This window comes from Acromyrmex echinatior, chromosome 16 (genome assembly GCF_024713525.1).
Source record: "Acromyrmex echinatior isolate Ae372 chromosome 16, ASM2471352v2, whole genome shotgun sequence".
Classification (NCBI taxonomy): domain Eukaryota; kingdom Metazoa; phylum Arthropoda; class Insecta; order Hymenoptera; family Formicidae; genus Acromyrmex; species Acromyrmex echinatior.
In genome coordinates, this window is record NC_141867.1 from 193,575 (window position 1) to 210,404 (window position 16,830).

The 16,830-nt window shown below is 31.8% G+C and overlaps 2 protein-coding genes across 5 annotated transcripts; both read left to right on the forward strand.

Moving 5' to 3' along the window:
- Positions 1–7: 7 nt before the first annotated feature.
- On the forward strand, positions 8–3,098 carry Ost48 (dolichyl-diphosphooligosaccharide--protein glycosyltransferase non-catalytic subunit Ost48). The gene is made up of 3 exons (XM_011065948.2): positions 8–251; positions 1,353–1,979; positions 2,142–3,098. The coding sequence occupies exons 1-3, from the start codon at positions 119–121 to the stop codon at positions 2,684–2,686; spliced, it is 1,305 nt and encodes a 434-aa protein (XP_011064250.1). The 5' UTR covers positions 8–118; the 3' UTR covers positions 2,687–3,098.
- Positions 3,099–3,249: 151 nt separating this feature from the next.
- On the forward strand, positions 3,250–15,057 carry LOC105151950 (E3 ubiquitin-protein ligase MARCHF5). 4 transcript variants are annotated; one of them, XM_011065941.2, is made up of 7 exons: positions 3,250–4,993; positions 5,435–5,644; positions 5,712–5,880; positions 6,229–6,437; positions 7,817–8,135; positions 8,221–8,389; positions 10,946–15,057. In XM_011065941.2, the coding sequence occupies exons 2-7, from the start codon at positions 5,467–5,469 to the stop codon at positions 11,099–11,101; spliced, it is 1,200 nt and encodes a 399-aa protein (XP_011064243.1). In that variant the 5' UTR covers positions 3,250–4,993; positions 5,435–5,466; the 3' UTR covers positions 11,102–15,057. The 4 variants fall into 4 exon arrangements, with proteins under 4 accessions (XP_011064243.1, XP_087270576.1, XP_087270577.1 ...); XM_087414450.1 differs by having other exon boundaries at positions 8,808–11,025; XM_087414451.1 differs by having other exon boundaries at positions 6,232–6,437; positions 8,808–11,025.
- The last annotated feature ends 1,773 nt before the right edge of the window (positions 15,058–16,830 follow it).

A 16,830-nucleotide genomic window follows, 5' to 3' on the forward strand; every position in this document is an offset into this window, starting at 1 on the left:
GCGATTAACATCGCACTGGTGTGCCGGGTTTCTCTCTGTTTATTTTATTACCGAAGAAGAAGACGTTCGGCAGTATCGGCGTGTATCGTGGCAAATATTTCGTCATAATTGGTGCGCGATGAGACTCGTAGGATGGTTATTCTGCTTGTTCCTTGTGTTCGCCGGCTCGAATGCCGGCGGCCCGATCCTAGTTCTGCTTGACAATCTCGCTATCAAGGAGACTCATTCAATATTCTTCAAGATGTTGCAGGGTATTCGCACTTTGTCTGTTATTTCTAATCGTCTCTGACGTTCGAATCGTTGGCAGCTGTCTTTAGCAATGTTTCTCACGTATTACACGTTATCAGGGACATATTAAATGTACATATGTGTAGAATATCAACTACGTCTGAGGGCGTAGAGAATAATATTTAATAGATGTTTCGATCTATTTCATTTTTTTTTTCCACTCATACTCTGAGTAAAAAATTGTTACTTATAACAAATTATCGATAATTGTTTGGAATACCCCCTTCTTCTCATCTAAAATCTTAATAAAAATATGTTCATTCGACACGTTTTCACTCAAAACGAAAGAATCTGGCAGAAAAATGCGGTGAGCAGCCTTGTAAATCGAGTTATAGCGTTGAAATTCAAGATTTTTAGAGGTTAAGATAGCTGTCATCCTGACTCGATATAGCGCTATATATACGTTCTGCATTAATTACATAAATTCTCTGCTTCACAAACACAAATTCACTGCTTTAAAAACACAAATTCATTCTTAATTGCTAATGCAATCTTTAAAGTGTAATCTTTTTTAAAGTCTCGAACTTCATAACCTCGACTCACGAGGCCGATTGCCACGTTTTTCTGCCGGATTCTTTCGTTTTCAGTGAAAACGAATCGAATGAGTAGATTTTTATTAAGATTTTAGATGAGATATATTCTAAATCCGTAATCTAATGTATTTAATATTATTTAATATTATTTACTTATTTACTTAATGTCTACATATATATATATGTATATATGTATATATGTTTAAAATTTGTAATGACACTTATTAAGAAGTAATTGAATAAATTTGGCAGAATTAATGTAATATTAACCCAGCAGCATATAACGCATGTTTCTTTCACTGGATTGCTTGTTTTAAATTAATAAATTATTAGAATTGCACCATACAGGAACACATTCAGATTCCTATTCGAATGTTCTCTAGATAAACAAGGATAAAATGATTTTTGAGTAGCATTTGAATGAGAACAGTTTAAAATGCATAATTTTCAGTAATTTAATAAAATGCAAGCAGGAAAATATAGCATTGTAATGTTATTGGCTTTAAATGATATGTTTTAAAATTGTTACAGAAAGTGGTTATACATTAACTTTCAAGTCAGCTGACGACGCAACTTTGCAGCTTTCCAAATACGGCGAATATCTATATGAACATCTGATAATATTTGCACCTACAGTGGAAGAGTTTGGTGGTGCTTTAAGTGTAGACGCTATAACGGAGTTTATAGACAATGGCGGAAACGTACTACTTGCTGGCTCCTCACATTCTGGTGATGCTCTACATGAATTAGCTTCGGAATGTGGCTTAGAAGTAGATGAGGAAGGCTCCACTGTAATCGATCATATGAACTATGATGCTTCTGATAGTGGTCAACACACTACTATAGTAGCAGATCCAGCGAATCTAATAGATGCTCCAATTATTGTTGGAAGCAAGAACATCCCCCCATTGCTATATCAAGGAACCGGACTAATCGCAGACACAGATAATCCTTTAATTTTACGTTTATTATCAGCATCTACTTCAGCATATACCTATTATCCAGATCAGCCAATCAAGGAGTATCCACATGGTGTTGGCAAAAATACTTTATTAATAGCGGCTCTACAGGCAAGAAATAATGCCCGAGTTCTGTTCTCGGGTTCTCTGTTTTTCTTCAGTGACGAAGCATTTACTAGTCCTATTCAAAAGGGACAAGGTAAAAGTATATAAAGTTCTGTAGCAACAAAAAGAAGATATTTTTATTTACCTCTTATTTACCTCTGAAATTTCTTAATAATCGCTATCTCTTCAATTAAATTTTGTTGCTTGATTATTGAAAATATCTGTATGAGATTTAAAAAAGATCAATTGTTTGCAGATGGTCAAAGATATGAGAAATCTGGCAATCAAGTGGTAGCCAAGGCCATGACACAATGGGTGTTCAAGGAGAATGGTGTCATACGGGTGTCGAATGTTCATCATCATCGAGTCGGCGAAACGCAGCCGCCAACCGCATATACGATCATGGACAACGTGGTGTATTCTATCGAAGTTGAACGACTGTCGGATGGCAAGTGGGTGCCTTACGAGACAAACGATCTGCAGCTGGAATTTGTACGAATCGACCCGTTCGTGCGTATGACTATGAAATCAGTAGGAAATGGTCGCTACGAGGGCAGATTTAAGATCCCTGATGTGTACGGGGTATACCAATTTAAGGTGGACTATACGCGCATCGGATTGACCCATCTTTATAGTACAACACAAGTTTCTGTGCGTCCATTGCAACACACACAATATGAACGCTTTATACCGAGCGCATTTCCATACTACATAAGTGCATTCTCCATGATGGCTGGTGTGTTTTTGTTCTCTCTCGTGCTACTGCACTACAAAGAAGATATGAAACCGAAGTCCGAATAACATCTTGATGCTCGCGGACATTATCTATCGATGTTCGATGAGATATCCTTTTTTAAAGATTGCAATATTACTTCGTTTTTTTTTCTGGGAAGCGATACTAGGAGAATTCATAAAAGAAGGAGGTTCAATTTTTAATACCATTTATTTAATATCTTTCTCCACCTTTTTTATGCACATAATTTTCAATATTATTTATTGATGCAGCATTTTATAGATAATGCATAAAAATCGCGTTCCTATACATACATGTTAAAATTTTATAATGTTTCTCTAAAAGAAAAAAAACTGAAAATATGCAGTTTGTTTCTATAGTTCAAGAAATAGAACACTGTATATAAATGATCGCAGTAGATTATATGCAAGATTGTATCAAGAAATCGCTATAATAATCGGGAAAAATAAACGCTAAAAATTATTTGCCGTTATTTAATATCTATTCGTACTCTAGCAATAAAGTGAAATTTTTAGTTGCAATTTGTAATTATATTTAACATATTTTTAATATATTTGAAATATAAAAAAACTATATAATTCGAATGTTATTGTCTACAGTGATATCAATCAATTTCTTAAAATTCAAACTTTTTTTTCTACAATTTGTTTTATCAGAAAGAAATCTGAAAGCAGCCATACCAGTTCCTATAACTCATTGCAGTCCCTATAACTCGTATCGACAGTTATGTAACTTTTACTATGTAAAATATCTGTGCAACTGTCGTTATGAGCACATAATAATTCAATAGGTACATCCAGAAACACGATCGCTTACTGAGCGCTCAGTGAGCTCTTGTGAACTATCTGTTTGGTCTATATTTTTAGATCTAATGGAATATGCCAATCAGGTGCAAGAGCTCACTGAGCGCTCAGTGAGCGGTTGTCGTTCTGAATGCACCCAATGGCTGCGTTCAACGGACTCAACAATTGAGTGAGCACTCGCTGTTATTGGTGTATTCTTTTAGATCATCCAATCAGCATTTTAGATTTGGAAAAATACATCAATAGTAGCGAGCGCTCACTGAACTGTTGAATCTGCTGAATGCAGCTATTGACTAATCCAACAGAACGTTTATTTTGCAACTATTTTCTTCGCGTTGATTGAATTATACTTTTAGATCTAGAAGAATGATTCTATCTCAGCAGACAATTACGGTTGCACAACAGTGTTGACTCTGTTGAACGCAGCCAATGAAAAGCAAGAAACTAATGCATAATATATAATAGATACATAATAAAATTTTATATATTGTATAGTTATGATTTTATTAAGACCGTAATGTAATAAATACTAAGTAAGAATATTCAAATCTATAACGGTCGAAGCTAGATCTTTAATGCTTAAATAATTCAATGTAAATTATATATATAATTTTATTATATATTGGGTCATTTAAAAAGTATCCGCGGTACTTTGTCACTAGATATATGACCATCAACACACATCTAGTGACAAAAAACCGCGGATACTTTTTAGATGACCCAATATATGTTAGTTTATTATGTCATCTCGTATTTTTTAACGCATTAAAAATATTAATGTTTATACGGTTATGCAAGTTGTGTGAATATAACCTTAAGCTGGAAACAATGAAAAGCACAGATAAGGTCCACTTGACGCAATAAAATATGCTTCGAAGCTTTTGATTGACCAATCGGAAGAAGGAATTTTGACTAATTGACCAATCAAAAAATGCTTCGAAGCGTTTATAGCATCAACCGTAGCCATAATAGGATTAGGGAATAAAATATTTCAACCTATTAAAAAGCATCCATTCTAATATACATGGTTTCTGATAGGTTGAATTTTTTTTATTTCCTATTCCTATTGCCTGTGCTTTTATTGTGTTTCCGGCTTAAGAGTATGGCTGATAACCCTAACCAAGCAGAAAATATTAAATAATTATTAATTAAATGAAACTTGCGGTACACATACGGGTATATATACATATGTACATATATCGTTGCAAAATTCTTGAGATATTGTATATCGTTGCGCAATGTTACTCGCTGAAATGTATACAAATACCGTGACAAATTGCCAGAAGCTATCGCCTTTTTTCGCATTCGCTTACGAAAGCATTAGTTTTGTGTCGTATCCTGACGTAAAACCCCATATAACCCTTGTATGATCATATATGAAAGAAGTTACCGATCCGCACAAATCTCTATGAAACGTTCGCGTTTTTATACGCCTTGTAATTGCAATTCCCGACTGTTTTAACTCGTGCTATGCGTGACGCGCATTTATCGTGAATCGACGAAAAACAACTACATTACTACACACACAATGGCTGCATTCAGCCCGCTTACGTATGTTATGTTATTTGATAGTAGTGATAATCGCAATTTTTTCGTTAAGATATTGATGTATCGTCGTCCTTATATTATTGTTTAATCAAATTTGTGTATTCGTGCTTTTTGATATGGTATGAGATAATGTTTGTGAACAGTATTTTAATAAAGCAATTATGTCACACATAATGATGACCATTTTATGTAGTGTGCAAAAAAATACTTGCATAATAGTATTTGCATGATTTGCGTAGTAAAATGCCAAAAGTGTAACTGTATGATAAAATCTTCTGCTCATTATAACCTCTCTTCCTGCAATCGGATATCAAAAGTAATGAAAAAATTTATCCATTAAAAGTAAATATGCTGTACAATTTAAAAACAATCTCAAATCATGTTTATAGAGCGATATGTTTGTAGCAATAATAAAGTATTGTTTTAATAATGTGTTTTCTTAAGATGGTGAACTTGTGAGCTTTTGCCGAGATACAATGTCGGACGATAATATGTCGCATATCTCCTATGGACTTGATAGCCGTGGAAGGATAGTACGAATCGAGTCGGGTATAACCAGGGCCAACATCAGACGTCTTCCGAGCATAGAAGAAGCTTTAAGAAGACTAAGTACAAATTTGAGATCCGATAGACAAACTACTGACCCTAACAATGGTAATATACAATGAATGAAATTTTTTGCCTAATGTACAGAACTGTATATGTTATTTTTTTATAACAGAAATATCTGATTCTCAAGCTACGGCACAAATAGCATCGCTAGAAGAAGATTCTCAAAATGCATGGGATGTAACAGATTATGACCTATCTGTTGGACCAATCCTCACCGATGAGCCATCTTCGCCGAATCAAATTACATCTAGTGTGCCATCGTTGACTCCAGAAGAAGAGTAAGTTCATGCTAATTGTTTTGAACAATTTTTACACACACATGTATATATTTCAAAATGAAAAGATAATGTACAGACAAACTAGACTACTGACTTGATTAAATTCCAATTTGATGTATTGGCTCTCTCTCTCTCTCTCTCTCTCTCTCTCTCTCTCTCTCTCTCTCTCTCTCTCTCTCTCTCTCTCTCTCTCTATTTATTTTATACATTTTTATTTATCAACAAATTTTCTCCAAGCTACATATATTTTTAAATTTTTTGTTATTCTAGAATCTTGTAGTAAATTACAATAGTGACTGTGTGTTGTCTGATACTATATCTATTTATAATATTAATCTTTTTATTTAGCAGGCGATATTGTTGGGTATGTTTTGCAACTGATGAAGATGACGCAACTGCAGCGTGGGTTAAACCATGTCATTGCCGAGGCACTACAAAATGGGTTCACCAGGGTTGTATCCAAAGATGGGTTGATGAGAAGCAAAAGGGTCATGCTGGACATGCTGTAGCATGCCCACAATGCAATACAGAATATATTATAGTTTATCCAAACATGGGTGAATATTTTACACACACATACACACACACACACACACACACACATATATGTGCGCGCGCGCGCACACACAGCAGCAGGCAGATAGACATACATATTTCTACAGAATGTAACAACAACTGTAATAGACATTGGATAGAACTTTGTTAATGGGGAGAGGGAGGAGGTAGAAGGGGCACTATTATCACACCGCAGACAAAATTTTTTAAAAAATCAAATAAGATAAAGATATTAAATTATTAGTTAAATTATTACATTGAAAATGTATTAAATACATATAATTTAGAAAACATTTTAGTTTAATTATATTAACATAACAAAAGAATAATATAATAAGATCTATATTTTTTGTATCTAGTTTTTTTAAATTAAAAAATATTTTTTAAATGTTAAAGTTGTGATTAATTTCAGAAATATTAAAAATATATATACTTTTTGCAATAAATATTTAAAAAAAAAGGAGACTTTAAATTATCTCCATGGTAATCCCCTCTCCCTGTCGTTCTGCCAATGATATCAAGCTGATTTTTCAACAAATGTGCATTTTCTTGAAAAATGTTCCGGACAAAAGTTATACAGTTTTAAGTGGTGCATTAGATAGAAATATTAGCGTGATCTTGGATAGTGATGTTAATATAACGTAAAAATCACAAAGTGGTTTTAAATGGAAATTTCTATTTTTTTTTTACATTTTCTTGTAGCTGAGAGCTTTTCAAAACATAATAGGTAATTTTTAAGGTCAAGATCATTAGAGGTTGTTCTCTTTGAAAACAACCTTCAATAGCTTTAACCTTAATGAAAAATACCTTTAAAATAAAAATAAGAGAAACAACCTCCAATGGCTTTAATCTCATATATTGTATAAGTTATGACTCTGAGCAATATTCAAAATGTTTTAACCGTCGGTCAGATACCTTGAATGCTAATGTCGGCAGTACTGTAACTTTCAAACCTCATAACTCGGAAAGTACTTAATGAAAAATATTTTTATTATAATGCTTTGAAAAGCTCTCGAGACAGTTGCAATCAAAAATAGGAAAAATCTATTTAATCTATTTAAAACTTTTAATTGTGATTTTTACATTACCTTAACAATGTCAGGAGATACGGAAATGTCTCGGCGCTAAGCCAAGCGCAACGACACTATTGCGGTTCCTTTATGCGTTCGCAATCACACTATCTTTAGTGCATCACTTAAAAGCCTATGACTTCTGTCTGCAACATTTTTCAAGAAAATGTATATTTTTTAAAAAACAAGCCCCTGATACCGCTAAAAAATTAGGAAAATTATTTTATATATATATATATATATATATATATATATAATAATAATTTTCTTTGCATATGTAGAGTAGTATCTTATATGCAAATTAATTGCAGGTCCATTAGTGATAGTACTCGATACGATCGACACAGTTATCTTCCGAGTATGTCCTTTTATTGCTGCTGGTATTGTAGTTGGCTCTATATATTGGACAGCTGTGACTTATGGTGCAGTTACTGTTATGCAAGTAGTGGGTCACAAGGACGGTCTTACTATGATGGAACAGGCCGATCCTTTAGTTCTACTGGTTGGCTTGCCAACCATTCCAATTATGTTAGTTTTGGGAAAAATGCTTCGTTGGGAAGATCAAGCCCTTAGTTTTTTGAGGAGACATGCATCTAAAGTTCCTATTTTAAGACATTTTCTACCGAGCAGGTTTGTATTAACAATATTATTCTTAATAAATATGTAACATTTATTATTATTATTAAATAATGCTTTTAATATATAATTATTACAGTTATACTGACGAAGACACAAGTATACAATCTGAAGATATACCACCAATGAATGATCCGGTATCTGCAACGCGTGTTCTTTGTGGCGCACTTTTATTGCCAACCATTGCTAGTCTGTGTGGAAGGATATTCTTCGAAAGTATAAGTTCCAATTTTCAGAGAACATTATTGGTATGTATTTTTTAAATTCTTTTTGAAAAACATTTACTAAAATATATCATTTTCAGTATGTACAAAATGATTTCATAATTATCAAAAATTAATTATTTTTATATAATTAAAGAACTATCTTGTTTAAACTGCTATATATTTATCTTATAAGTTATTTAATTTTCATATAAATAATTTTCTGTTATGTGCGTATTCATGATAATATAGGATTTTCCACGTCTGCTTCCTCTTAAAGATGTATTCTTGAGTAATTTAAAGACAAAAATTCAAATGCAAAAATTTCAAGACTCTAAATATTACGTAATGCCATAATAAGCATAAATGATTTGTAAATTTTTTTTTATTTTATGCCACATAAAGTTAGATAAATATATGTGTAAAATTTGACAAAATAAACAGATGTCGATTTTGATACTAGTGTTTGACTTTTGCGCGAGACATGATCAAGACGGGACGAAAGCCAAAGTGTCCAGACAAGCGTGCGATTATAGCGTTAACGAAGTTAGAGTACTACTCCAGAGATCTTAGTCTTCGACTATATCAATACCCCACATACATTTTCAGAAATGTGACATCCAACGCATCATTATTATAATAAATTATATGTGAAAGGATAATAAATTGTATGTGAAGGAATATATGTAAATAAGTTGTACACAAAAATAATTAAAAAAGTGAGAACTAACTTAAAAATTAAAAATATTTGTTTTTCGTTGAAATATTCCCAGATAAATGTACATAAACTTTAAAACAACATTTTATATTAGAATCATCCAATGCATAATAGATAAGTCGATTGTGATCCAAAATATTTTTTGAATCATAATCCGCTCACTTGTCAGTCGTATTTAGTAAATCAGAAAAAGAAACACCTGGATGCAAATATGATGTAAATATGAACGAAATAAAGAATCAGATTTTTTATTTCTCCATCATATTTACATCATGGTGTTTCTTTTTCTGATTTAACTAAATAGGGCTGCAATATTTTGAACACAATCAGCTCATCTATTACGTACTGAATGATTTTAATATAAACGTAATGTTGTAGTTTATATACATTTGTCTATCTCAAAATATATTAACGAAAAAAAATTTTTTAATTTTCTAATTATTTTACAATTGTTACTTTTTTAATTATTTTTAATATTAACGGTGTGCGCAGATAACATTTCGCGTGAAAAATTGTATGCTCCGAGACGGACGGAAGATGGAGTGGATTCGTGGACTTCGCTTCACGTGGAATTCGAAAATTCATGGAACAATACAGTTATATACCTTATTTTGTTCCGTACAGCAGTGAACTTTTTTTATTAATAACTTTTTAACAAATAACAAGCACCGATTAAAACCTATTGGAGGTCATGACCTTGATAATATATCGGAGTCGGATGTCCTATTGTAAACATTTTATTGTAAATACCAGGTCTACTTCATCTCCTCCTGTGCTTCGAGATGTTCGACTTTTCACATGAAGCGAGATTAACTCCACCTCCCTCCTGTTTAGAGACGTTCAACTTTTCTTGCGAAACTTCATCGCTCCCTCTCTTGCCTAGTGGCATTCGACTTTCTACGCGAAATGATGTTCATCCCACATCTCGCTCTGCCTAGGAGCAAGGTGAAACATCACGTGAAATGAGACTCGTCCCATACTACTGAAATATGTACCTCGTGTTTAATAATTGCTTACCATTCATAAAAATTGTTTTGTTCATTTTTTAATGAACGAGAAAAAAGATCAATGACTTTGATCTCTCTGAAAGTCAAGATCAAGGTCACTTGGGGTTGACTGTATATAAAGGAAAAGATTTACCAATTTCCAATTTATGATGATAAAAATATAGAGATTACAAAATATTGCTAACGTGATGAATTATGCTGCATCCGTAATATATTCTATATAATAGAGCTTTCATACTTGGGACCAATCAGAAGAAACGTAACCAGCCACTCTCTTCCTTTGAGATTCCTCTGAGATTCGTTAGTTATCGTTCACTAAATATTATCGACTGAAATTACCTAAGCGATGAAGTAATCAAAAGCAACACAAAAGTAGGAAAAAGTACTCAGATACAGGTATTTGCCTATAAGGATTTAGGTAATAAACTTAGGTAGATAAAGTATCTAGATATTATATCTAGATACTTTTCATCATTGGAACGTATCTAGATAAAAGTATTACTTTACCACATGTAATATCTCACTATTGAATTGACATTTTGTGATATGTTGCGATATTAATTGTGCGAACGTAATAAATTCTATATAAAAGTAAGAACAATTTCTTGATAAAAATATCATTGTATTTGTACGATAATTTTGAACTTGATTAGAGAGATCTCATTGAGCATCTTTACTTGACACTTCATCATGCCCGAGCGCGTGAAATGTCAGACTCTGTGATTAGAGACCTTTAATCATTAAGTTAAGAACTATTATAATCTCGACTTTTTTCAGGATTTTTGTTCTCTAAATTACCTCAAGAATACGTATTTAAAAGAAAATGCGGTAGAAAGGGGACCCTGTATATTTCTTTTCTGTATCTTATATCTGTAGGGTGGTGCAGCTTTTATAACAATAAAAGGAGCGTTCAAGATTTATCATAAACAACAACAATACAAGAGACAATGTCAGCGGCGTGTAATGGACTATACAGAGAGCAACGTAGCATTATACAAAAGACAACAAGATTCCGAAAGTGATCGAAGTTAAATAAAATAGTTACGAATATTCCAATTTCGATTGATATCAGTGATGTAGACTAGTCACCTTTTCACGCATACGCATGTACTGCAACGCCCGAAAAATCTGATAATGTATATAGAATGTAAAAGAGAGGTCTTGTAATTTTAGGATTTGTCCAGATCTGGCAACAAAAAGATTAATGGCGAATTCGATTGAACGCACTGGTGCACATTAAAGCCGTTATATACTGATTTATTCGAATGTAAAAGTGAAATACAAATATTTCAAATTATAAACTACATATTTTACCTAGTAAGTATAAAGTGTGTTAAAGATTTCACGGTTTTACTTGTTTCTATATTTATATTAAACATATATTTTCACGTCAATCTATGTACAATGACTTTAATGACGCATCTAATGCGTCCATTCGACAGTCGAATTCGTTGTAAATAATAAGGATCTATGGCCTTTTTAAAATTTCTACAATGTTCTATAATACTTGATTACTAATTGATTTTCCAACAAAGTAATATAATTTTTATAGACACTCAAAATAGGGCTTTAACAGGACCGTTATAAATTCGACATTAGTGCAGTGTTGATGCTACACTTGCATGCGCGAAAAGGTGATTCGCTTAATAACACTGATTAATATGGATATAACTTTACAAATATATAAAGCAGATCAGCGCTGTACAATAGTGGTATTCGTAAATAATTCAACTATACAAATATAATGTCTTTAATGTTATATATCCATACATTTATACACACGTATACGCGCGCACCACGCGTCTGCACACACCAGCGCGCGCGCACAGGCCATAGTACAGACACGTGGAATAAAGCATCGTATAAGAATATATATAAAGTATTCCATTGCGCATAATGGCGGCGACTAAAACAACTTCAAATATTTACCCGAAAATTAGTGGAATGCACATGCAATTATGTTCCTTTTTAAAATTTATGGTTTTGATTGATGAAATAGTAACCATATTATGTTCAAGACGGTTGGCATCCTTGAGAATGGAATATATTCTTATATTCTTATACCATGGAATAAATAAATGTATGTACATACAAGAATAAGGATTGTATTTGAGCAAGGTCAATGATTAATTTAGGATCGTGTTTTCCAAAAGATACAAGGGATGCTTTCCATTCGACACGACAAGTGTCATTCTATCTTTGTCACTCTCTGAATATCAACAAGGATAAAATGACGCTTGTGTCGACTTGTGTCATCAAATGGAAAGTACCCATTGTGTTGGACAATACAAAGGTGACATCTCCTTTAAGTTAACGTTTAGAGGAACTGTATTTTTTAATAATTATATTACACAGGTAATACTTTCTATAATCTTCCTTATATGAAAAAGATAGAAACAGAAATAGTTACACAAATCTTTTTCTTTATGTTATTATTGTTTTCTACCTTTAATTAATCTATTACTAATTATTTTTATATTATAGTAAAATTTTATATTATAGTAAAATAACAAACTCAAGAGAAAAAATTGTAGAGAAAAAAATTAATGTAACAACTTAATATATGACAAACGTTTGTTACGTAAAACTTTACTGTGACTTTAGATACGTCTACAGAACAAGGACGTCACATATAAATGTATATACACGTATACAGGATAGTCTATTTTAATTAATACATTTTCTCCGAAATTATTGATACGAAAAAATGTTTTAGAAAGTGGAACGATTTCGAGATGGATGTATTTTGGTCATGTTGTTTCTTTTCTAAGTACAGGCACCAAAAATACATATGAAAGTCACCTCTACTTTTTATGGTCGTGTTCGTATATTACTGCCAGTTGTCAGTATAGTATACGTAAGGGAAACTAGATTTTTAGTACTGACAGTCAACTGACAGTAATATACGAACATGGCCTAAATAGAATATGATTATTTTATTAGAGGAACCATAATATGGTTCCTCTAATTATTCTGCATATCAAAATACTAAGAGAGATAAAAAAACTAATACTTTACGAGATACTTTATACTTTATTTTGACATACGTTGACATAAAATGTTGAATACCTTGTAACTATTAATTTTTTTATTACCTTAATACTCTTATGAACAGAATAATGAGATAATCAATTGATGTAAACAAAACATATAGTTGCTTCAAAAAACATAATTGCTTTAAAAAAGTATGTAGACAAAAAGGATACTTTAAAAAAAAAAACTGTATTTTATTATTCAATTGATTCATCTTATTATTCTGTTCATAAAAGTAATTAAATATTAAATAAAATAAATTATAAAAAATTAATAGATTACGAAATATTTAACATTTTATGTTAAAAGGGAAGGGAGGGAAGAGGGGGGGGGGCTAAAACAAAATATAAAATATTTCATAAAAAATTGATTTTTTGATACCTCTATCTTAATACTTTTACAAGCAGAAAAATTAGAGGAATCATTCTATGTGAAAAAAATCATATAATTAAAAAAAGTAGAGGTTACTACTTTCATACTCTTTTGGTCTCCAGAAGAAAAACAACATAATCAAAATACGTTTCTTTTCGAAATGGATGCATTTGATGGATTTAAAACATTTTTTTCGTATCATTAATAATTTCAAGAAAAAATTTCTTCTTTTAAAAAGAAGAAATTACTATAAATACAAAAGGGATTACAAAATTTGTTAAATTTGTTTCCTGTTTATTATTTAGCAAACAAATTTACATATTTGACAAATATTTTGCATTCGTTGCAAATTTTTGTAGCGAGTATGAAAAAATAAGTACTCATTATATCCGCAAATAATTTTGATACATATTTACAAATAGAATTTGCTGTTATGGCACAAAATTAGCGTTCATAGCAAATTTTTTTCTTTATGAAAATTGACTATATTAACTAAAATAGACTACCTTGCGCGCGCGCCCTCTTCACACACACACACACACACACACACACACACACACATTGTGTCCCATTTTAACTTTCGCATCGAAATACTTCGAAAAGTATACAAAAAAATATTTCAGATAAAAAATGGAATGGTTTCAAGAAGGACGTTTTTGGTCAAGTTTTTTTCTTTTTAAGTGGAGGAACCAAAAAGATGTGAAGATCATCTCCACTTTATTGAATTATATAATTTTCTGTAATATAATTATATAATTTTCTATAATATGATTCCTCTAAATATCCTGCATATAAAAATATTAAGTATAAAATATAAAGAAATGAATAGTTTGGTATTAAGCTATTCAATATTTCATGTCAATATGAAAAATATGTCAGAATGAAGTATAAATAATCTCATAAACTATGTTTTTTTTATATCACTACCTTAATATCTACTTTTACACGCAGAATAATTAGAGGAATCATATTATGTAAAAAAAATTTTTTAGTGCTTCCATCTTGAAAAAAAACAACATGACTACAATACGTTCCCTCGAAATTGTTCCATTTTTATCTGAAACATTTTTCCGTACGTTTCATATTTTCCGAGATATATTTGTCTCAGTAAATTAAAATAGGACACTCTGTATATGTGTATGCGTGCGTGCGTGCGTGCGTGCGTGCGTGCGTGCGTGCGTGCGTGCGTGCGTGCGTGCGTGCGTGCGTGCGTGCGTGCGTGCGTGCGTGCGTGCGTGCGTGCGTGCGTGCGTGCGTGCGTGCGTGCGTGCGTGCGTGCGTGCGTGCGTGCGTGCGTGCGTGCGTGCGTGCGTGCGTGCGTGCGTGCGTGCGTGCGTGCGTGCGTGCGCGCGTGCGTGCGCGTGTGGGTATGTGTATGTACGTGTATGTATACGCGCGCGCACGCATATGTGTGCTCTCTCTCTGTGTGTGTGTGTGTGTTTATCTATTCATAAGTATACTATATTAGAATTAAGATTTATCAATTATATTTTGTAATCCAATGTTATATATACATGTAAATGCTGTTATAAAATAATCTCTGTATCAAATATAAGGAAACCATGATTATTTACTTATATAAATTCATAGTGTTCATAGTTCTATAATTTGCGTATCATGTCAGTTGCATATTTATATTTTAACGTATAAATAATAATCTGGCTCAATAAAAATAAAATTAAACAATAATAAAATAAAAGGGCTACGAGCCGAAACAATAACTTTTAATATTCAAAAAATAATATCTAATCAACATTTTAAATATAAACAATACAGACGTTTCGATACCGATCGGGTCTTTATTAAAAATAAAATTTAAATTATAATATAAAATTAGCTACTACATATGCAATCTTATAATAAAATAAAACATGAAAATATTTAAAAAAAAAATACATAAAATTACTTTATCCTATCACAATTTTAATTAGAAGGATGTTAAAATTTGAGATAATAAATCCTTTTATAATAATAGATTAATATCTGAAATGATTTAGATAATTAAAAAAACGAAGACAGGGTTTAAATAAACAAATTGAAATTAATAATTGTAAACATTTATTTGGACCGTTTTGTATCTCTATTTCCAACATAAAAATTCTCGTTACCTCAAATCATCAAAAAACAACACTTCATTCCTTTTTCCTCCATTTAAGATTTTTTCCGGCTCTCTATCAATTCTCAACATAATATTTGATGAATTTAAACTTTTCTTACTATGAAAAGCAACTTCCGCGTCAAATTTGAACTTCCCAGTCTTTACTATGAGAGGCGATGCCTTAAAATCACAATTTGATATCTAAGGGTGAAATCACACAGTGCGGAATAGGACTGCGGAATGGAGAATACATCATTGAAACAATCACTCAGTATATTCATACGAAGCGGAAAAATGAATTAAAGTAAATGCATTAAAGCAGTTCAAAAAATTGTTTGTTGTTGAGATTATAAATATTAATTGTAAAACATTAAATACTACAACAGTGATAATTGTTTTTACAATTTGAAAAATTATATTTCATTTTAATAAGCAAATTATTAACATGAAGTTTTTAATAGTTTTTAAATTATATTCACGCTGAATATATCTTTGATGCATCATGTGAACATAGCACACAAAACTTGCATGATGGAAAAGTGCGGAATAGCGCTGATTGGTTGCTTTAATGATACATTCTGTATTCCACAGTCCTATTCCGGACCGTGTGATTTCACCTTAAGGGTGTGATTACATGTAGCGCGGTACGCGATACGCGATACAGAAATTAGGTAGCTATAGGAATCACGCAAACCGCTTGCTTCTTTTCTTCTAAATCTTCTATTACATTATTAGCGCGGTAAGCGGTACGGGCCAGTGACAAATTCACATTACTAAGCAGTTTTTAATCAAATTAATTGATTTAAATGCAATTATTAAGTAAATCTGTTGAAAAGAAATAAGAGTATTGATGAAATGTGCATAAAAATAAATTAATATATTAGGTTTTGGAATTAATTCGTAGCGTTTTTAAATGAAAGAATGTTATTTATTTCACATGAGCATTAAAAAATACATTAATGAAAGTACTTCCCATCACTTGTAAAACGCTACGAATTAATTCCAACACCTAATATTTTAAAAAATTCAGATTTTACTTTATATGCTACAGTATACATCACGTGTACTATTTCGAATGAAATTTTCTTCGGAAAGGAAGTTTTGAAACGTAGTCTTAAGACGATCTTGAAATAAGAACTGACTATGTATACCAGCTCGTATTCATAGTCAAACTTTATACTTAAGGCTTCCTTAAATTTATCATTAGATGCTCAGCAGCCAATGAAATAATTCATAGAGTATCTAAAGATAAATTTAA